This window comes from Scyliorhinus canicula, chromosome 16 (assembly GCF_902713615.1).
Source record: "Scyliorhinus canicula chromosome 16, sScyCan1.1, whole genome shotgun sequence".
NCBI lineage: Eukaryota > Metazoa > Chordata > Chondrichthyes > Carcharhiniformes > Scyliorhinidae > Scyliorhinus > Scyliorhinus canicula.
Genome location: NC_052161.1, coordinates 36,098,878 through 36,121,514, shown reverse-complemented (window position 1 = coordinate 36,121,514; position 22,637 = coordinate 36,098,878). Strand labels below are relative to the sequence as shown.

The following is a 22,637-nucleotide window of genomic DNA, read 5'->3' as shown; positions in this document are numbered from 1 at the left end:
TTGATTCCTGGTATGGCGGGACTGTCATATGAGGAAAGAAGATTCAGATTATATTCATTGGACTTTAGAAGAATGAGAAAAAACTTCATAGAAATATGTAAAAAGGGTTGGACAGGGTAGATCCAGAAAGAATGTTTCCGATGGTGGGGGAGTCCAGAACTGGGGGTCATAGTTTGAGGATAAGGGATAAATCTTTTTTGGACTGAGGTGAGGAGAAATGTCTTCACCCAGAATGTAGTGAATCTGCTACCACAGAAAGTAGTTGAGGCCAAAATGTTGCGTGATTTCAAGAAAGAATTAATAATAATAATAAACTTTACTGTCACAAGTAGGCGTACATTAACATTGCAATGAAGTTACTGTGAAAAGCCCCTAGTAGCCACATTCTGACACCTGTTTGGGTACACAGAGGGAGAATTCAGAATGTTCAAATTACCTAATAGCACTTCTTTTGGGACTTGTGGGAGGAAACCGGAGCACCTGGGTGAAACCCACGCAGACACAGGGAGAACGTGCAGACTCCACACAGAGAGTGACCCAAGCCGAGAATCGAACCTGGGACCCTGGAACTGTGAAGCAACAGTGCTGCCCACCGTGCCGCCCAAATTAAATATTGCTCTTGGGCCGAAAGGGACCAAGGGATATGGGGGGAAGGTGGGATAGGGTATTGAATTTGATGATAAGCCATGATCATAATGAATAGCGGAGCAGCCTCGAAGGGCTGAATGGCCTCCCATGCTTCCATCTGCTGCTCTTCAGAGTAAGCACTCCATGCCATCATCAATCACAGTCAACCAACAGTCCCAATTCCAATGTGCAGTGGATCAGAACGTAAATGCATCACTAGTAATGGATGCAGATCTGCATTTAAAATCGCAGGGCTTTATCAATGGTGGGGGTTGGTAACCCACTTTAATGCATGGGTAGAGGCTGGAGGAGCCCACATCCAGCTTTATCTGCAAATTGAAGCTTGGAGCTGTTTATATGTCTGTTCTTCACCCTGGCCCATCAAAGCCCCTCTGTTCCTGATCACTACCCGACCTTGGGCTTCAAAAGCAGCATCTGAGGTCCAGGACGCCCAATCTTGTCGCCTATCAGTAACTTTGTTCAGCAGTGTATTCTTCCAACTGTAGCCAGACAGTACCTCCTCTTTGAGAAGCGCTGGTTGCCAACAGAACCCACTAACTATACCTTATTTTATGGGATTGTCCCATAATTGAGCCCACTATCCTGTGTCCTGTCACAGAGTTGGGCACCCTGAGCGCAGGTAGTTCTGGCTGCATGCCTGACACAGTCGAATGAGATCCCAGCATCAATGTAACGCCCGCTCTGCAATCATGTCACAGATGCAGGCAGTCAACACCTCAATACTTGAGTGTCAACATTTGAGTGTTGACAAGTAAGATCCAATTTTTAGGCCACTGAAATACATATAAATATACAAATTAAGAGCCTACCCTGTCATTCAATGAGACCATCTCTGATCTGATTGTAACCTCAACCCCACATTCCCACCTACTTCTGATAACCTTTCACCCACTTTTTCATTAAGAATCTATCTATGCTTTAAAAAAGTTCAAAGACTCTACTTCCACTGCCTCATGAGGTATTCCTGAGACGCACCACCCTTTGAGGGAAAAGCTTTCTCTTCATCTCTGTCTTAAATGAACGACCCTTTATTTTTAAACAGTGGCCCTTTTTTCAAGATTCTCCCACAACAGGAAACACCCTCCCACACCCGCCCTATTAATACTCCTCAGGATCTCAAAGGTGTCAACCAATTTGCTTCTTACTCTTCGAAACTGCAGTGGGTCAAGCCTAATCTGTCCAAAATCATCTCATAAAAAAACTCGTCCATTCCTGGTATTAGTCTGGTAAACCTTGTCAGAACTGCTTCTAACACATTTAAACCTTCCTTAAATGAGCAGACCAATATTGAGGGGGCTCGGGAGGCCGGAGCGGAATTTAAAAATGGTGCTCCGAACGTTTCGTGCAATGATGAGCCGAGTTCGTCAGTGCAGGAAGTTTGGTAAGCATGGCCTCGGCAGTGTGTTCATCACTGAGGCCAGAAAATAACAGGATGATTCTCGACGCTGCTGGTGCTGAGAATCAGCCCGCTAAATGCGCCAGAAACAGGATTCTGTTTTCTCCCTCTTAAATCGCGCCCTTTTTAGCTTTCCTAATTACTTGCTAATTACTACCTGCAGTCTAGACATCTGTGATTCATGCACTCAGTCTCCCAGATCCCTCTGCACCTCAAAGCTCTCCCAGCATTTAGATAATATGCTTCTTTTCAGAATTTAAAAAATTTATTCCGCACTGAAACATTTAAGAAGGTCAATTTCAAAGATAACGGATGCGATGTTCCGGCCTCATTGCACCCAATTTGGTGACGCGATGAGCCCGTTGAATCTCATGAGTCGTCGCGATCTGGATCTCACACTCGCTGGGTGAGATCCAGATTAGCATATTTAAGTGAGCCATTAGGCTCATTAAATGTCTAGACCATATTATCATGGTGCCCGGGATCTAACGGCCACACCTAGGGGATATCGCCAGGGTGCCGTTTAGCACTGATCCACACAAACATGGGCCAGGTGTAACAGCACCGGGGGGGGGGGGGGCATCTCCCAGGCCATTAGAGACCTCAGGTGGTCAGGCTCTGGGCAGCACACCTTGGTATTCCTGCTGGCACCCAGGCACTGCCACCTGGCACCCTGAAAGTATCACCCCACTGAACGTGACCGAAATGGGACTCTGTTTTTGTTCCATTGAATCGCGCCCACCACCTTTTAAAACTTTTTTAAAAGATATTTAATTTGAGAGATGCTCTTTTAAATATGTTTACGTAGAATTTTGTGATGAAATACAGCTTGTGAAAAATTATTTCAGTTAATCGGCTTACATTTATTTACAAGATTAAGCTAGAGGGCTTTTTGTTTCAGTTGTTTTGCTATCAGTCCTCTGCAAACTTCTCTCTACACATCATCCTACCATTGGCATATTTATCACCCTTTATAAATATAAATACAGAATTAAAGAGAGGTTATAAACCTGACAACCGTTCTGTGCATAAAATATATTTTCCTATAATTGATTCTGCCACTGAAAACTGCTCAACTCTTTTGGTAATGTGAAGTAAAGTAGCCGTAGTCCCAGATGGCCAGAGGCTGCTTTTCCCTCTGAGGGGGGAGAGCTGACTGGTGGCGATTTAACCTGAGCATCACCACACCTCAGGGGAGGGTTGAGAAGGTGGGATCCTTATGAATAACCTCAGCAGAATGGGAATTGAACTCACGTTCTGTGTCTTGTTCTGCATCACGAACCAGCTGTCCAGCCAACTAAGCTAGTAAATTGCTTGCAAAATCGACACCATTTAAATGACCTAACACAAGAAATTGCAGATTTCTCCTGCTTGAAAGCAGATTTACCTGTCGGAAAGCACTTCTTTCAGCATTCTCGTAAAGTTCGAGGAAAATATTAGCTTTTTATATATTTTCATTTTGAAACAATCTAATGGTAATTCTCAAAGGAAAGTGGATTTGTGATAATGGCATAAACAAAGGAAATGACCGTCAAACAACATGAAACATTTTCTTCATGTGGACGAGGTGCCTGCAATCTTAGTGGAAGCAAGATTACAATGATGAGTAATACCTTGCAGTACCTTAAGAACATTTTCTCATCATGATAAAATTATAGTAGTTACCTTGGGCGTGATTCTCTGACTCACCGCCGGGTCGGAGAATCGCCAGGGGCGGTGTTAATACCGCCGTGCCGCCGGCTACCGAATTCAGGGTGAAGGGGGTAGGGGTGGTGAGGGGAGGGGGTTGGGGTAGGGGCAGCGGCGTGCAGAGGGGGGGGCAATGGTGCGTTGGCCCCGGGCATCCATCGCCCCCCTCTCTGCACGCCGCTGCCCCCAACCCCCCCTTCACCACCCCTACCCCCCTCCAACGCCGCACCCCCCGACCCCCCACTAACGCCACACCCCCCCCCCACTAATGAGGAAGGAAGGGGGGGAGGAGGAAGGAAGGGGGGAGGAGGAAGGAGGGGGGGGGTGTGGGTACCGGCCTTCAGAGGGAGGGGGACGGGGTGTGGGTACCGGCGTTGAGGGGAGGGGGGACCCGGCGCTGAGAGGGGGGGGGGGTTGCGGCATTGCGAGAGATGGGGGGGCGGCGTTGGAGGGGGGTAGGGGTGGTGGGGAGGGGGGTAGGGGCGTTGGAGGGAGGTAGGGGTGGTGAGGGGGAGGGAGGTAGTGGTGGTGAGGGGGAGGGAGGTAGGGGTGGTGAGGGGGGGTGGTTGGGGTAGGGGGTAGCGGCGTACAGAGGGGGGGGCGACGGTGCGTTGGCCCCGGGCATCCGTCGCCCCCCCTCTCTGCACGCCGCTGCCCCCAAACCCCCCCCCCCCCGATGCCGCAACCCCCCCCCCCCCGATGCCGGGTCTGTCTCTCTCCTTCCTTCCCCCCCCCAAATGCCGGGTCTGTCTCTCTCCTCCCCCCTCAAATGCCGGGTCTGTCTCTCTCCTCCTCCCCCCCCCCCCCCAAATGCTGGGTCTGTCTCTCTCCTCCTCCCCCCCCCAAATGCCGGATCTGTCTCTCTCCTCCTCCCCCCCCCCCAAAATGCCGGTCTGTCTCTCTCCTCCCCCCCCCCCCCATGCCGGGTCGCTCTTCTCCCCCCCCCCCCATGCCGGGTCGCTCTTCTCCCCCCCCCCCACCATGCCAGGTCGCTCTTCTCCTCCCCCCCCCCACATGCCGGGTCGCTCTTCTCCCCCCCCCCCCCATGCCGGGTCGCTCTTCTCTCCCCCCCCACCCCCCCCCCATGCCGGGTCGCTCTTCTCCTCTCTCCCCCCCATGCCGGGTCACTCTTCTCCCCCCCCCCCATGCCGGTCGCTCTTCTCCCCCCCCCCCCCCATGCCGGGTCGCTCTTCTCCCCCCCCCCCCCCCCATGCCGGGTTGCTCTTCTCCCCCCCCCCCCATGCCGGGTCACTCTTCTCCCCCCCCCCCATGCCGGGTCGCTCTTCTCCCCCCCCCCCCCCCCATGCCGGGTCGCTTTTCTCCCCCCCCCCCCCGATGCCGGGTCACTCTTCTCCCTCCCCCCCCCCATGCCGGGTCGCTCTTCCCCTCCCCCCCCCCCATGCCGGGTCGCTCTTCTCCTCCCCCCCCCCCATGCCGGGTCGCTCTTCTCCCCCCCCCCCCCCCCCACCCCCCCCACCATGCCGGGTCGCTCTTCTCCCCCCCCCCCCCCATGCCGGGTCGCTCTTCTCCCCCCACCCCACTGGGTCTCTCTCTCTCCCCACCACACAAACGCCGGGACTCGCCACTTCCGCAGCTGGAGAAACTGAGGCGTATCGCGTCAGTCCGCTGCTGGCCCTTCCGGGAATGGTGATTGCCAGCTTAAAAGAAGGCCCGGACGCCGGAGTCATGCACACCGCTTTTTCCCGCCGGAAATGGGCGTCACGTCGGTCCGCGGAGATTTTCGCCCGAGGTGTCTGCTATACATTGTCCATGTTTCTGATGCATATAGAAGGGTGGGGTCTACGGCTGCTCTGTAGACCGTGAGCCTTGTGCTTGATTTGAGGTTTTGGTCTTCGAACTCCAGCGGAGAGCTTCAGGGTGATGGGCTGATGTTGCTGGAAGGAAGGTGGAGGAGATCGTTGGTTGAGAATGACGCAGCCGTGTTTTGACCCAAGTTTTCACACGTATTGGGCCTGTGGTGGATCTGTTGGTGACGATCTCGGCTTCCATGTCATCATGGAGCAGGAGGAGAATGGTGATGAATTTCTGCGGGCAGCCAAATTTGAGGAGGAAGGTTCCATAATCCTTTACGGTTGACAGAGCCGAAGGCCTTGCCAAGGTCAAAGAGGTAGATGCTGCTCCTTGCACTTTTCCTGGATTTTTAGCACGCTGAAAATCATGTCCATTGAAACTCTTGTCCATTGAAGCCACATTGAGACTCAGGGAGAAGCTCCACAGTCACTGCGAGGAGGCGGCTGAGGAGTATTCTCGTGCTGACCTTTCCCGTGATGGAGAGTAGGGAAATCCCTCTGTCAGTTCCGCATCAGGCCTGTCTCCTTTCTTGAAGATGGTCACAATTAAGGCGTCTCTGAGATCACCCGGCATACTCTCTTCTTTCCAGACAAGTGTGATGAGGTTGTGGATTCTTGTCAAGAGTGTATCTCCACCATATTTTAATACTTAAGTGGGGATTCCATCCGGGGCAGAGGCCTTGTTGTTTTTCAGCTGTCGAGTGTTTTTTTCGATCTCACAGTGAGCTAAGTGGTGGCAGATATCGTGTTGCGGGATGGTGTCAAGGGCACTTGCGTCAAAGGATGTGTTTGGGTTGAGGAGGTTCTCGAAGTGTTTTCTGCAGTGGGCATTGGCTGGATCGCTGTCTTTGATGAGCACCTCTCCCTTTTTAGCTATCAGTGGGCTGGGTTGCTGGGTAGTCGGACCATAGATGGTTTTGACTGCACTGAAGAAGTGGCTCACATCAGGATTGCTGAGTATCTTGTGCTCTTTCTACCCACCATCTGTTCTTTTGGTCACGGGTTCTTTGTTGCATCTCGGCCTTCATTTACCTGTCGGCTTGTTTTCTCTCACTTGGGTTTTGGTGGAGCTGCCAGTTCAGATACACTTGTGCTTGCGGTCAAGGAAACCCTGGATCTCCTGATCATTCTCATCAAACCAGTCTTGGGGGTCAAGAATCCGATTGTCTCTTCACAGGCGCTGACTATAGTGGCTGTTAATGCGGACCAGGTACTGTGGGCATTCTGCGGCTTTGGCTTGTTTGTCATTGCCAGGTTACCTGTGAGGTGCCGACTTTTGTGTCCGGTGACAATGAATCTCCTGCGGCAGACATTTTTCTGCCTGTGCCAGTTTGGGACGTGGGTGGTGCAGATGGTAGAATGGAGTAGCTGGTGTTCAGTCCAGCAGATGTCGGCTCTGGTCATGGCAGGGGTGATGCAGATATCTTTACAGCCATTGCTCTTCCAATGATATAGTCTATTAGATGCCAGTGTTGGAGCGGGGGTGTTGCCATGAGACAACTTCTGCTTGTCCCTCTGGTGGGATAGGATGTTCGTGATGACCAGGTTATGTTCTAAACATTTTTTTTAGGAGCAGAACTCCATTGGCGTTTGTTTTTCCCACACCTTCTCAACCTAACACAAAGGTTTACATCCTTCCTGACTGTAGCATTGAAGTCGCCGAGGAGAATCAGCTTGTTTCCCTTTGGGATGTGGGACAGTGATTGGGGGCGGCTGGAGTAGAATACCTCTTTTGTCTCATCCGTTGCATCTAAGGTTGAGGCATAAAAAATTGACGGCTGTGATGTGCTGCTCCTGGGGCAGGGTGAGCCGTAGGGTCATGAGGCATTCGCTCACCCACAGGGAGGTCCGTTGAAACGTCTGTTTTTTTATGGCAAAGCCAACCCCATGGAGACAACGTTCTTCTTTTGGTTTGCCTTTCCAGAAGAAAGTTTATCTGCTGCCATCTTGTTCTTTAAGCTGGCCTTCTCCTGCCAGTCGTGTCTCGCTCAGGGCGGAGAAGTCGATGTTGTGGTGTTGGAGTTCCCGGGTTATGAAGGCGGTGCGATGTTCAGGTCTGTTGCTGTTGTCCATTAGGGTCCTGACGTCCTAGGTCCCAAAATTCATATGGGTGGGTAGGGTGGGGTTGGGGTGGAAGATGCCTGTGCCTGAATTCTTTTAATGTGGGGTGGATGTTGCACACCGACCACCACATGCTCACAGCGGAGCGACGTCTTAGCCCAGTGATAGGGAGATCGGAGAGCACTGGGGACAAAGCTTTGCTGTAGGTTGGGGTATAACACACACTCATCATCCTCCGATCATCTGCCTGCCTGTCAGTGTCATCACTTTTAAAGTGCGAGTTACTCGCCACAGGATTCCCAGCCTTTGACCTAATCTGCTAGCCACAGTATTTATTTGGTAAGTCCAGTTCAGTTTCTGGTCAATGGTAACCCCCAGGATGTTGATAGTGGGAGATTCTGCGATAATAGTGACATTGAATGTCAAGAGGCAATGGTTAGATCCTCTCTTGGAAGTGCTAATCGGTAGGTGGAAATATATATTTTTGCCATTACCTAAGTCTTCTCAGATCTTTGTCACCTAGTCTGACACTTCCCTGCAATTGTCTGCATTCTGAATACAAATTTTGCTTTCACACCCAGTGTCCTCTCTACCCATGTCCAAATCTGTGCCTCAATCTATGCATAATTGTGACAATGAGTTTACAGTGAAAGATCACAGTACAAACAACACTTTTACTTAGTTTGGGCTGAACCCTATTTTTAAACATCTGACAGTAAACTGGATCTGTACTGAACAATGCACACCCGCATCTTTTCATGTATATTTGTACTGTTAGACTGTGTTGCTGCTGGTTTCACGGTGAATTGATCCCAGTGCAGTTAATTTTGTGGTTAAGACATGCTGACTTATGTTTCAATACTTGTGCGTTTCAGTCTTGTTTTTTTTCCTCCTGATCAGGTTCATAGAGGTATCAAAGGTCTAGTGCAAGACCAACATGGAAGAGGAATTCCAAATGCTGTCATATCTGTTGAAGGCATAAATCACGATGTCACAACAGGTAAGAAAACGTTTCTTTTCCCTCAACAAAATTAGACCAAAATGTAGAAATGATTATGTGGATGAGAATGTAAACCCGTACAATATGCAAGACATCTTAAGGGCCTCTCTTTGAGGTGGGGTAACAACAGATATCCCAGCATCACTGATTATTATTTCTCAATAAAGATGATCAATTCAGTCAGGTGAATTTAAAAAACTTGCATTTATGTAGCACCTTATATGTCCTCAGATGTTGCAAAACACGTTACAGCCTATTAAATATTTTGGAAATGGAGTTCCTGTTGTAATGTCCTACAAAGCTACAAACAGCAATGTGACAATGACCAGTGACTGAATTTTTCGGCTGGTGGGGATCTTGCCACCTGCCCGCCGGCTCTGAGTGTTCTGCAGCTATTCCACGCTTCCGCCCCTCACTCAGGAGGAAGTCCCATCTTAGAGAGCTGCCACCCAATCTGGTTGGCCAGCAAATTCCCAGTCCCTGTAGCCACACTGCTGCAGTGGACAGAAGAGGAAATGCAGGGGGAGCAGGGAAGGTTAAGGGGTTCCAGGACAGGTAGGGTAACTGAAGGACTGGGGAGTACAATGGGTGATTGGGGTCTTGCAGAGTGCAGTCAGACCTTAAGAGGGTGGGAGGGAGCACCCGACTACAGAAGGGAGCTTCCAATGGAGACACAAGCCAGGCACCCTCCTCCCCGAACTTCCCACCCAAGATCTAATTGTTGATTTTCAGCCTTCTCCACAGAATTTAAATCTGCATGGCAGCCTAAAAATTAAGGTTGAGCGGAAACAGCCCTTAATTGGCCAGCCTCAACTGGAACAAGGGTGGATTTGCAGTTTGAGGCCTTGCCCGCATGAGCGTAGAATTGCCATGTCGTCGGGGTGGGTAGGAACCCGAAGGGAATCCCATCCCTTCAATTTCACGGCCCCTCCCACTCAAAAGCCACCAGTGGGGAGTGATAAATTTTGGCCCAGTGAATTTATCTATTTGAGGGATAAACATTGACTTCTGACTCTGCTGAGAATTTCCTAGAATACCAAAAGCGTACCCAGGCTACTTTTCCTGCGTAATTATAATTGATCATTTTAACAAATTTAAAACTTGGGATTTCATTTGCACCGGTGGTGGAGTAACATGATTTCCCCTGAGGAATGTATGTCAGGGAACCAAGGCAACAGTGACCTGGATTTTTCTCGCAGTGGCTTTTCTGTTCACCTTGTGTACAGTATCCCAAAGACTTTTCATAGGTTTGTCAATGGAGATTTCTATTAATCCCACATCTCGTCCAGTGTGGGGCCCTCCGATAGGTGTGTGTATGTGTGCAGGGCATTTTCAATAATCCGACTGAAGAATCCTCACCGACCCCCTGGTAACAAATGTTTAAATTGTAGTTTATATTTCCTGGGTTTTTTTACTTCCTAATTTGCAGTTTACATGTGCCAGTGAGGATTCTTCAGCTAGGACATGGTCAATTCTAGCCCCACATAACACAACATAACTGAAATTAACAAATAATTCTGTGGAAAACACCAAAGTCTTTGGACCTTGGCTGCCCATTAACTACAGTCACCAGGTTTGTAGATTCAAACACAATTACATTTTATTAATAACATTAAATATAATTCAATATACAGCAAATACAATTGGTTAACTATTATAACTATATCTAATTCCTAACTCCCCCTCTTTAACTCACCTCCTCACACACACGCAAACACACACATGGCAACAAACAAACAATGAAAAAAGGGGTGAAAAAATAATGATGAAAGTAAAAGGATAAGAGTCTTGGGCTGGGATTCTTGCGCCCCAACGCCGGCTGCCCCATTCTCCGGCGGCGTATTTTGGGCGCCAGCGGGATTCCCACCACGCCGTTGACAGTGCCCCCCCCCCCCCCCCCCCCCCGGGGATTCTCCGGGCCCCAATGGGCTGAGTGGCCGATGAGTTTGACAAAGTCCCACCAGCGTGAATTATTCACATCCCACACGGCGGGACCTGGGTGAATGTGTGAGGGCCATCCTGGAAGGGGGGGGGCAGGGGGATCTGACCCCGGGGAGGGAGGGGGGGCCACGGTGGCCTGGCCCGTGATCGGAGCCTACAGATCAGCGGGGGGACTGGATCCGTGGGGGCCTATTTTACTACGCGCCAGGCCCCTGTAGGGCTCCTCCATATTGCCCGGGGGCCGGCGCGGAGACAGGAACCCTCGCGCATGTGAAGAAATAAGCCAGCCGTTCCACGCATGCACGAGATCACGCTAGCCATTCTCGCGCAGGCCGTTCATCACCGGCTGGAGCTTTGGGGATGACTCCAACAGCAACCTAGCCCCCTAGAAAGGTGCGAATTCCTCACTTTCGGGGGCTGTTGACGCCGGATTCGTTGATGCCAGTTTTCACGCCGGTGTGGGGGGCATAGCCCCATTATTAGAGAATCCCGCCCTTTGTTTCAGATGGTTCTCTTCGAGCACACCTTCCTTCAGTCTAGGTTTTCAGTTTGTGGTTTCTGTTTTCAGTCTGTAATGGTTTTCTCTGTAGACTCATCCAGGTTCTCTGCAGGTTCAAAAATGCAGCAGCTATGCAGCATTCTCTGAAAATCATCCCACTCGGGTAGGACCCAATCACCGCCTTTTGCTGGGCAGAACACAGCCTTTTGCCAATTCACTGGCCACCAGCCAATCAATCGAGCTGAATCCCTCCGATCTCCATGGTACCAAAACGTCTGAGTTCTGCTGTTCAAAAGCTAGCACAGTGTACTATTTTGGAACTTTTTATGCCCATTAAAAGTCCATGGATCAAAAATAATAACAGCAAAATAAAATAAATGGAAAATAAGGGAATCAACGGAAAGGCCCTTACACATTGTACAGGGAGCAGAATAGATCTTTGGGATGTACAGATGCGATCAATCTCAACTGCTGCCAAGTAAGTCTGACCCACAACTTTTGGCATTGTGGTTAGCACTGGTTGAGGAAAGCAACAAGTAATACCCGCACTGTGCCTCCGAGACTCTCAATAGACTGGAGCAATGCACACCATTGGCAGTGTTTGAAATCCAATCCATGCAGTTCCCCAACCTTTCCAATATAGTGGAGGTAATAGAATCACCAGTTTCAGCTTCAATTAGTGCTGCAAGAGCTGGTGACAGATTCCTCTGGTGTCACAGTCCAGCACCAGTGTCCATGGAGGTGATCACATGCTCTGTGGTCAAGCACCAAAATGCAACCTAAATTCCGCATGGACTCCCCATATCCTCAAACATTGAACAACTCACACAATTGCATATGTGCTAAAAGCAGCTTCCAATTGAGGGCTGGGATCCAGGAGTTGGCGTCTCTATCCTCTATAGAAGAATATTATATCAGCTTGCCTCCTATTGAACTGTTTGCTAAGCTGCCTTCTCCATTAGGCCCTGTCCTTATTTATATATGCTGTGTATTTCACCCAGTTCAGAGTCTCTAACTTTCGATCCATTCCTCCTGTGATGTCAATTTCTGCATTACTGCTTTAAGAAATGGATCATCCATGATTCTTCAGCAAGATTGACCTCGTCCTGGGGCTTCAGAAGGACATAGAAAAAAGGAATAATAGAGAGCTGAGGCAGTCAGAAATCTTCCAGAAGTTGCACCATGAGTTTAGGTGGCACGGTGGCATAGTGGTTAGCACTGCGCCAGGGACCCGGGTTCACTTCCAGCCTTGGGTTACTGCCTGTGTGGAGTTTGCACATTCTCCCTGCATGGGTTTCCTCCAGGTGCTCCAGTTTGGTTTCCTCCCACAATCCAAGCATGTGCAGGTTAGCTAGATTGGCCATGATAAATTGCCCCTTAGTGTCTAGAGATGCGCAGGTTGGGGGTGATTATGGGGATAGGGTGGGAGAGTAGACCTAGGTCGGGTATTCTTTCAGAAGATCAGTGCATGGGCCGAATAACCTCCTTCTTCACTACAGGGATTCTATATATTCTATCTTTGCATTCTATGTTGTCATACTCCTTGAATGTATGACTGTTTAAAAGAGAAAGGACACAAGCAAAGATACTGCTGAGTATGGGATCCAGCAATGTCACTTGCTCCACCTGTCCTGTTGATATCTATCATTGCTGTATGTGAGTGAGGGCTGGAATGGGTGCTGGGCCTCTTGACCTCTACTGGTTGTTATGAGCCAACTTTGACTGCAAGAGAGCAAGTTGCAAATAGGTAGTGGGGTAGCCATGTGAAATGAGAAGGCAGTCAGCAGAGGAATTAAACACTGCTTAACTGTTTGTAGCTAACAAAAAATTGCAGTTCATCTCTGTTGTGAGGGTAGCAGCAAAGATCTGTATATGACTGAAAGACACAGAGTTGCTACCATGTCCCCTTTTGATTGGTGTACAAGCATGTGGCATGGAGGAGGGAAGTGTTTCAAGTGCTGTGGGAGAGGTGCCAATGTCGCAAAGGAATGTAATGGTAATGCAGAAAAGCAGACAAGCTCACGCCCACCCTGCTTAATGTCCCAGGCAGCCCACTGAACTGCCTTTGACTCTGAACCCACATCTAGCACTGGACCAGCTGCCTCAATGCCCCACCCGCTTCACTGGCACCAACAGCACTCTATCAGAGAAGTAAGATGCTGTTACCTGAGGTAAATTACTGAACATGATCCCTCCAGTAACATCACTGAATTAAACTGAGTTCAATGACTCCGTGCTTTAAGAGATGCATTTGCTCTTTAACTGGACTCAGGGCGTCACAAAGCGCTCGCATTTGAGCTGGTGCTTGCTACAAGGCTGGACCCAAAATAAAAAACACTAGAAAAGAAAAACAATGGGCAGCACGGTGGTGCAGTGGATAGCATTACTGCCTCACGGCGCCGAGGTCCCAGGTTCGATCCCGGCTGTGGGTCACTTCCGTGTGGAGTTTGCACATTCTCACAGTGTTTACGTGGGTTTCGCCCCCACAACCCAAAGATGTGCAAGGTAGGTGGATTGGCCATGCTAAATTGTCCTTTAATTGGAAAATATTAATTGGGTACTCAAAATTTATAAAAAGAAAAGAAAAACAATCTGGGAAAATAGGAAGAGACAAAGAACTAATCAAGGAAGTGATTCTGAAACCAACCCTCTTAAAAGAAAAAATGAAAAATCAAAGTTAATCATTGAACCAAAAATATAAATTTAGTTTCCTTTGCTCAAGCAGGGGTTGAAGGAGCTATTTTTCTGATCCACTGGCTTGCTCACTGAGATATTCTGTGAAAGCTGAAACAGAGCTGAATTTAGCCATGTTTCAGACAGGTGGGGCTGGGCAGTGGCGTGCAGAGGTCTGGTGATGCCCGGGGCAAATATTGATTGTATGCCCCAAAGACTCAAGTATAAGGCCTAATATACTGAGAAACATTATGAGAAAGGAAAACATTTTGAATATATAAACACAGATGAAACATGAAATAAACGCTTTATTCGATTTTAATATAAATCAATCAAATTTATTAAGTTCTTTTCCCCAAATGATACCTCCTGTCACAAAACACCTGAACTACTTCACTTTTTACATCAGCTGTGAGAAATTCTTTTTCAATGCTTATTAAAGCCAGGTTGGTCAGTCGCTCCTGTGACATAGAAGACCTCAGATATGTTTTTATTAATTTCAGTTTTGAAAATGACCTTTCACAGCTTGCGACTGAAAATGCGATTGTAAGCAGTAATCTGTATGAAACACACAGCGTCGGAAAGACATCCCTCCCATACTACAGTAAAGACTCCAGAGCATCTTTAGGATCAGGGGGAACTCTATTCCCTCCAGCTCGAAGGAGCATCACAAAATCAATAATTTTGTCATATAACTGAATTGCAACCACATCATTGTCATAATAATTTGCAAAGTCTGAACATTCCTTTTTTAATTTCTCTCTTTCTTGTTCATCTTCAATCACTCCTGAATTCAAGTTCAGAAGAAAAGAAAATCGGTCACTGAGTCTTTGAAGACGGACACTGCGGTCTTCAATTTCAGTTTTTAATCTGTTCACAATCTCTACCATTACTCTATTCATTTCTTCTTGTGCCGTCAGTCCACTATCTCTTGCTGACTCTCCAGGCATTATTCTTCTTCTCCTTGTTCGTGCAATTAGTATTCCCCAATTTTGACAATATTCATTGGCTAAATCTATTGCATTGTGGATAATTTCGTCATTCTTCAAATTCAAGATATGAATAAGTCCTCTCAGATCACAAGAAGCTTCATGGAACCCCATTTTCGGATCCTGCAAACGTTTTGAGACTTTATCCACTGATGATAAAACTGAGTACCAAAAATTTTATAAAGCTGTAAACGGGAACTGTTGAATAGAGTTCAGTAGCGATCCTGCATCAGATTTAGTTTCCCTTGAAAATTCTCCTTCCAGCAGGTGTTGAAGGCTTGCAATAACGTTGTCACACTCTTCGTGGATTACTTGCACAGCATCATGGCTGGAACTCCATCTTGTGTCACACTGTCTTTTCACAGTCCGAGTGACAAATGATTTTAACACTTCCCAACGAGAAGTAGATGAAGAAAAAAAAGTAAAGAGTTTTTCTAGAATGCCAAAAAATGTAACAACAACAGGTTGCACCTCACTTGCATGGACACAGGACAAATTGAGGCTGTGGTTCTCGCAGTTCACAAACACAGCTTTTGGGTTAACTTCAAGAATTTTTTGTTGAACACCTCCTCTCACTCCAGCCATAACTGCTGCGTTATCATATGCTTGACCACGACAGTCATTCATGGAAATTTGGTCTTCTTCCAATTTTTCCTGAATTTTATTTACCAGGCTGACTGCAATGTTTCTTGTTGACTTGAAAAAATCCCAGAAATGTCTCCTTTATTTCTACTTTTCTGTTTTCATCAATATGAACGTAACGCAGAATTTCAGAAACCTGATCTTCATGGGCAATATCTGGAGTTGAATCCAGCATTATGCTAAAATATTTTGCGTCCTTAGTTTCGGAAATTATATTTTTCTTGACAGTTTCACCAAGAAGATTGATTATTTCGTTTTGAATTCTGTTGGACAAGTAGGTGACACTTTTTGGTTTCTCTTTCCCTCTCTGCAAGTGTTTTGCTAAGATGTCATCATATTTGGCCAAAAGTCTGATTGTTGCTAGAAAGTTTCCTGTATTTTCACTGACTGTCTCCCCTGGCTCTGATAACCCAGATATTCCTTCTCCTCGATGTCCACGATAGGCCAGATTCTGTTTTGCCAGAAAGGATATAACCTCGACAATCCGTTCAGTTATAGCTTTCCATCTTTTCTTTTCAGCAGACATTTGCTGTTGAAGTTCAGCATCTATCGTAGTTGAATGATGGAGTCGAACTATGAGGTTCAGGTATTCCCTCATGTGAGCTCTATGAGAAGGGCTTTTCTCATGGTCAGGTATTGTTGGATTTCATTTTCTCCAAGTGGAGAAACCGTCTTCCTTTCCAAAGTTTAACACAGACGACAAATGCTCCTTTGAAAACAAAAAGCAAACAAAACAGTAGCATGCTTTCCGATATGGAGAGTATAATAACCATTTTCTCTCCACAATTTCTCCGTTTGTGGAAACTTTATCAAACCACTGTTTGGAAAATGATCTCCCATCCTTCTCAGCAAATGGACCACTTTTATTCTGATATCTTTCAGGGCCATGTTGTAATATTGTCATCTTCAAATGATCTGGAATCGGTTTCTTCAAACAGCCAAAATCGCTTCTTTGCAAAAATATGCAAAAATCTTCTTTATTTCCTTCACATGGATCATCATCCTGACAACGAGACTGAGGAGAGAGAGTATTATGTTCTGACCGAGCTGAATCCGTATCAGAAAAATCCTTCTCTGCACCCACATCATCTTTTACTTCTCCAGGTTCTCCTACTTCTTCTTTACTTCTTTTTATCCATGCATCTAATGCCCCTCTTTGATGGGACTCTTCTTCGACTCTGGCCCTCTTTTTTTTCCTGTTCTGTGCTCCACTCGGTTGTACACGAAATACTCGCAACATTTCATTTTCTATCTCAAAAACCGTAAGACGCATGAGAAAATGGGAAGAAAATGGTAAACAATCGGTCAGTTGCAGACGGATAAACCATATTTCATTTCTTTGTTCCTTCGTATCAAATTATTTCACACTGATTCTCCACTGATAATTTTGTGCAATTTATATCATAGACTTGCAAATTAGTGGTATCTGTATTCAAATATTAGCATGTTAAGGAATAAATGTCTCCTATTCCGAGATTAAATGCCATAGCAGTCCTCTGATCATCCAGGCTTCACTCTTACTACATCCCACGTAAATATTTCATTAAATATCGCCAAAAAACCTATAAAAACCATAGTTGCACCTGTTCTAGAGCTATTCACTGACCTGAGTAGGTAAAAGAACTAATCTAGATGCACAAAAAGCTGAAGAAAAGACGAGTTATGACTCGAGGAAACGCAGGAACGAACAGCCACGTCTGCTTGTTGCTTTTGATGGTTGCACCACGTACATCATCCGCATGCGTGTGGGGGGATGGGGAGAAGGACCATTTTCTCATGACAGAAAGGGTACACCATGTTAAAGGAATAAAGGGCTAACAACTGCCTCTGCAGTGTGGTGAGCCTCCAAAAATTGATTTATCACCGCTGAAATTTTAAAATTACTATCTTATTTCCTTCTCTGGGGCAGCACGGTGGCCTAGTGGTTAGCACTAGGAACTGACGGACCTCACGGAACTGAGGTCCCAGGTTCGATCCCGGCTCTGGGTCAATGTCCGTGTGGAGTTTGCACATTCTCCCCGTGTCTGCGTTGGTTTCGCCCCCACAACCCAAAAAATGTGCAGAGTAGGTGGATTGGCCACGCTAAATTGCCCCTTAATTGAAAAAAATAATTGGGTAATCTAAATTTTTAAAAACAAATTAAAAAAAAAAAAAAAATGTTTTTTTCCTTCTCTGATTGGTGCCCGGGGCCAATGCACCGTCGCCCCCCCCCCCCCCCCCCCCCCCCCCTGCACGTCACTGGGGCTGGGGCATGGGTGAAGCGCAATCACTGATCAAAAATAACAGGGTTGCTGGCAGCACGGTGGTGCAGTGGTTAGCCCTGCTGCCTCACAACGCTGAAACCCGGGTTTGATCCTGGTCCCAGGTATCTCTCCACGTGGAGTTTAACATTCTCCCTGTGCCTGCTTGGGTCTCACCCCCACAACCTAAAGATGTGCAGGGTAGGTGGATTGTCCATATCTTTTTATTAAAACAGTAAAAATATATACAAGGGCCAAACAGTATAAACACTAAATTTGTGTTGGAGAGACATGGGGCGCGATTCTCTGAAATGGAGAGAAACAGCCGGCGCCGGAGTGAAACCCGGAGTGTTCACTCTGGCGTCGGAGGCCGCTCCTCGCCCCCTATTCTCTCCCCCCACCCCCGGGGGGCTAGGAGCGGCGGCGCGTGAATCCCGAGCGCCCGGCCTTGACACCTGCGTCAAAGCGGCGCGCCGGGAATGACGCAGCCGACGGCGCCGAAGTGACGTCAGCCGCGCATGCGTGGTTGCCGTCTTCCCCGCTGCTGCCCCGCAAGACATGGCAGCTTGATCTTGCAGGGCGGCGGAGGGAAAAGAGTGCGTCGTTTACAGACGCTGGCCCGACGTTCGGTGGGCACCGATCGCGGGCCAGACATCAGATGAGCACGCCCGTGGTGCTCGATCCTCCCTCCGCCCCCCCACACAGGCCCCACACTTACCGGTCGCACGATGTTCACGCCGGCAGCGACCAGGTGTGGTTGATGCCGGCATGAACCGGTCGGGTTCATCAGGCCGCTCGGCCCATCCGGGCCGGAGAATCGGCAGTCGCCGTGAGAAACAGCGAGCAGCGATTCTCCAAGCGGCATGTCGCAAAATGCGACACACCATTTTGGGTGGGGTGGGAGAATAGCCAGGGGTGCCAGGGCGGCATGTCGTTATTCGCCCGGTCCTCCCGCGATCCTCCCACCCGGTGTGTGGAGCGGAGAATCGCGCCCACGGAACCCTCCCCTCAGTACCAATGTACGGTGAGGGGTGTGGTGGAAATTCTGATTATTAAAACAGTTCAAAACACATTTCTACAAAAAACAAATGGTACAAGCCCTAAACTTTGTGCTGGAGAGACCAGATACCAACAGAAGGGAAAGGAAGGGGGTGGTGGGGAGAGAGGGGAAAGGAAGGTGATGGGGAGGGAGGGAATCGGGGTGTTGGTGGTGGGGGGCCCAATAGGGCACTACCTGAACTATCTACGGAGGCAGAAAAATAAAAGAACCTTCAATTATGATGTGCCAGATTCCGGGGGGTCTCCCAGAGAGAGTGACACAGTGTCAGGCGTGAGTGAGCCCCGCACCCCGCTACAGAGCGCCTCATGTGCACCCTGCGTGCCCAACACTGGGCGGCTGACAGCCTTCGGACAGTCCATGCTTAATTGCCCCTTAATTGGAAATAATTAAATAAATACAAAATGAGAAGGTTTTAACTCCCAGGCTTTCTGTAAACATCACTGGTCTACTTCTTGCTTAGCACTATGAGATGGGCATGCGCAGCACATGCCAGTAGTCAAAGATCATATGACCTGTAGCTGCCCACTGGCATGCAGGTGCCAGGTGCAGAGGGCATTTGTGCATGTGGGGGAGAGATTCCGCAAGTTAGCACACCATGGCTTTCCTTGTGGATCATGGGAGCAGCATTTCTGCTCCCCTTGTCTCCTAATAGAAATTGCTTCTCTTACTAGGGGTGGAGAGGAGAGGGGGTGTGTGTGGGGGGGGAGGGGGGGGGGATGAGGGGGGGCTCTTTACCCTTCTTAACAGTTATCCACTTTCTCTAAGCCATTTCTACTTGCAAAGTTGCAGCATGATTGGGAAGCTATTGATGTCATCAGATCGCGATTTGCATTCAATCCACATTCATCTGACTGGCTCTCCATGCAAACCAGCATAGTTAAAATCAGGAATCACTGAGCCGGGAATGGAAGATGGGGCTACCGCATCTTAACGGCAGGCCAACTCCATTCTGCCTCTCCTCCCAAAAAAGGAAGAATTAAAATTAATCTCAAATATTTTTCCAATGACACTGGAGGTCAGTGTCATTGGAAAAATATTTGAGATGAATTTTAATTCTTCCTTTTTTGGGAGGAGAGGCTTAAAAGATGAACTTAAAAGTAGCTCGCGAGATTGGTTAAGTCACAGGAATATCTCAAATGTAAGGCAGGAAAAAAGGAAAATGGAGAAAATCAGAAAAAAGTTGGAAGTAATACCTATCTGTATGTATGCAAGTTTATATGAAATCCAATTAACACGCCTTGTTTTATATTGTCAAGCCAAAGAACATATAGGAAGTTGACTGGGTACATTAAATACTGGAGAGTCCTAAAGATAAAGAGGCCTAAAAGTGATGGGTTGACAAAGGAGGCATTCTTCTAATAAAAGCTGAAGCAGAATATAGGCCAGATTTCTCTGGCCGTTGGGATTCTCTGTTCCTGCCAGCACCCCCCGCCCTCAGGTTTCCCAGCAGTGTGGGGTGGTTTCAATGGGAATCCCATTGCCAAGTGACGGGAAGAGAGAATCCTGCTGCCAGCGAACGGCGTGCCACCGAGAAACATGTGACTGGGGGAACCGAAGAATCTCACTCATAGTTACTCCTATTATTAACAAACCAAGGATTTCAACAAGAATGATATCCTGTTTTGGTCAATGTAGGAGTAATGGACATTCTCCAGACTGGGAAAATTGAAAGCAAACAAGGTGAATGTTGCGAGCCACTTTCAATCATTAAAGAAAATGCACAATACAAAAAGACCCCCAAACGTCCGATATAGTAACTGGCAAGCAGTCCAAAAACACTGGTTGGGTTGTTTGTCAAACTGCTGCCGTCTTCCAATTCAAGTCTGATCACAAAGTGGAGTGCGGAATGACAGTTAAAGTTGATGATATACCAAATGAGCGCTGCCTTTTAATCCTGCGGGTGTATCTTTTATTGCAGCAATTGATGGAGACTACTGGCGGCTCTTAAATCCTGGCGAGTACAAAGTCACTGCCAAGGCTGAAGGTTACTTGAGTGCAACCCGAAACTGTGAGGTGGGATACGACATGGGAGCAACGCTGTGTCACTTTGTTCTGGCCAGAACAAACCTGTCAAGAATTAAAGAGATAATGGAGAAGTTTGGGAAGCAACCAATCAATCTTTCCCGTAAACGTTTCCGGCGGGTTCGACACCGACGTCGTCAGTTATAGGAAATTCTTGTCGGAAGAAAGGGCTTTCTAAATGATAACAGCCAAGATATTTTATAACAAATAACAAAAACACTTTTCCCGTTCATTTAAAGTAACAAGATGCAATCTGGATTTATGTCATTTGTGGACACAATATTCAGTTCATTATTTTAATATATAACATATGCAACTTTTACACTATTCAGCACTTTCCTGCATGATGTAGTTAGGAAACTTGCCACACTGCTGTATACATACAAGGAGAAATCCCACTAGTTTATCGGGAACACTGTTCATCACTAATGGAAGGGTGGCACGTTAGTACAGCACCAGCAATCCGGGTTCAATTTCGACTTTGGGTGACTGTCTGTGTGGAGTTTGCACCCTCCACACACCCCCACCCGCACCCCCCACACACACCCCCATCCCCCACCCTCCCACCCACCCCCCAGCTCCCCCGTTCTTGCTCTCCCCCAGGCCCCCCTTCTCCCTCCCCCCCATCCCCCCTTCCTTCCTCCTGCCCCCAGACCCCCTTCCTTCCTCCCCCCAGCCCCCTTCCATCCTCCCCCCCAGCCACCCTTCCTTCCTCCCCCCAGCCCTCCCTTCCATCCTCCCCCCCACAGCCACCCCCTTCCTTCCTCCCCCCAGCCACCCTTTCTTGCTCCCCCACAGCCCCCCCATTTTCTTCCTCCCCCCACAGCCCCCCTTCCCCCCAGCCCCCCTTCCTTCCTCCTCCCCAGCCCCCCTTCCTTCCTCCCCCCTCAGCCCCCCTTCCTTCCTCCCCCAACACCCCCTTCCAACCTCCCCCTCAGCCCCCCTTGCCCCTTCCTTCCTCCCCCCTCTTCCTTCCTCCCCCCTTCCTTCCCCCCATCTTTCTTCCTCCCCTTCCTTCCTCAATTCCCTTCCTTCCCCCCTCTTCCTTCCTCCCCCCTTTCTTCCTCCCCCCTTCCTTCCTCCCCCCTCCTTCCTCCCCCCTTCTTTCCTCCCCCTTCCTTCCTCCCCCCTCCTTCCTCCCTCTTCCTTCCTCTCCCCCTTCCTTTCTCCCCCCCTTCCTGCCTCCCCCCCTTCCTTCCACCCCCCTTCCTTCCTCACCCCCCCCCCCAGCCCCCCTCATAATGTGGCGCGGCGTCATCGCCGCTTCAGCGCTCCACACACCACGTTCCGCGCTGCGCCATTGCTGGCCCCCTCTCAGGCAGTGAATTGGCCACGGCGTAGGCCCATTCACGCTGTCGTGGAACTCGGCGGCGATCACGCCAGTGCAGGCACTTGGTCTGCGCCGCGGAGAATCGCCTCCTCCATGTCTGCATGGGTTTTCCTCCGGGTGCTCCAGTTTCCTCCCACAGTCCAAAGATGTGCAGGTTAGGTGGATTGGCCATGCTAAATTGTCCCTTAGTGTCCAGATGTACAGATTAGGTGGGGTTGCGGGGATAGAGCGGAGGAGTAGGCCTATGTAGGTTGCTCTTTCAGAGGGTCATTGCAGACTGGATGGGCCAGATGGCCTCCTTCTCTCCTGTAGTAAATGATTTATGTATCTCAAAAGCTTGTACCCTCAAATCGTTTGTAACTAATGGGAGTTTACTGCAGTGTTACAAATAGTGTAATAAATTGGCCGCGCTAAATTGCCCTTAGTGTCCAAAAAGGTTATGTGGCGTTACTGGGTTACGGGGATAGGATAGAGGCGTGGGCTTAAGTAGGGTGCGCTTTGCAAGGGCCAGTGCAGACTCGATGGGCCGAATGGCCTCCTTCTGCACTGTAACTTCTATGAAAAAAATTCTATGAAATGGGATCCGAACATTAAAAAATTGACAAGCAGGCAAAGACCAGTTGGTCTGTCAAGCCT

The 22,637-nt window shown here is 48.5% G+C and overlaps 1 protein-coding gene across 1 annotated transcript in view; it reads left to right on the top strand.

Moving 5' to 3' along the window:
• Positions 1 to 21,154, top strand: part of cpxm2 (carboxypeptidase X (M14 family), member 2) — a 259,608-nt gene extending 238,454 nt beyond the window's left edge. Inside the window, exons 13-14 of the mRNA XM_038773322.1 lie at positions 8,506 to 8,605; positions 20,568 to 21,154. Coding sequence (XP_038629250.1) covers positions 8,506 to 8,605; positions 20,568 to 20,818 — 351 coding nt within the window. The 3' untranslated portion in view covers positions 20,819 to 21,154. The remainder of the gene's footprint in view (positions 1 to 8,505; positions 8,606 to 20,567) is intronic.
• Positions 21,155 to 22,637: the final 1,483 nt, after the last annotated feature.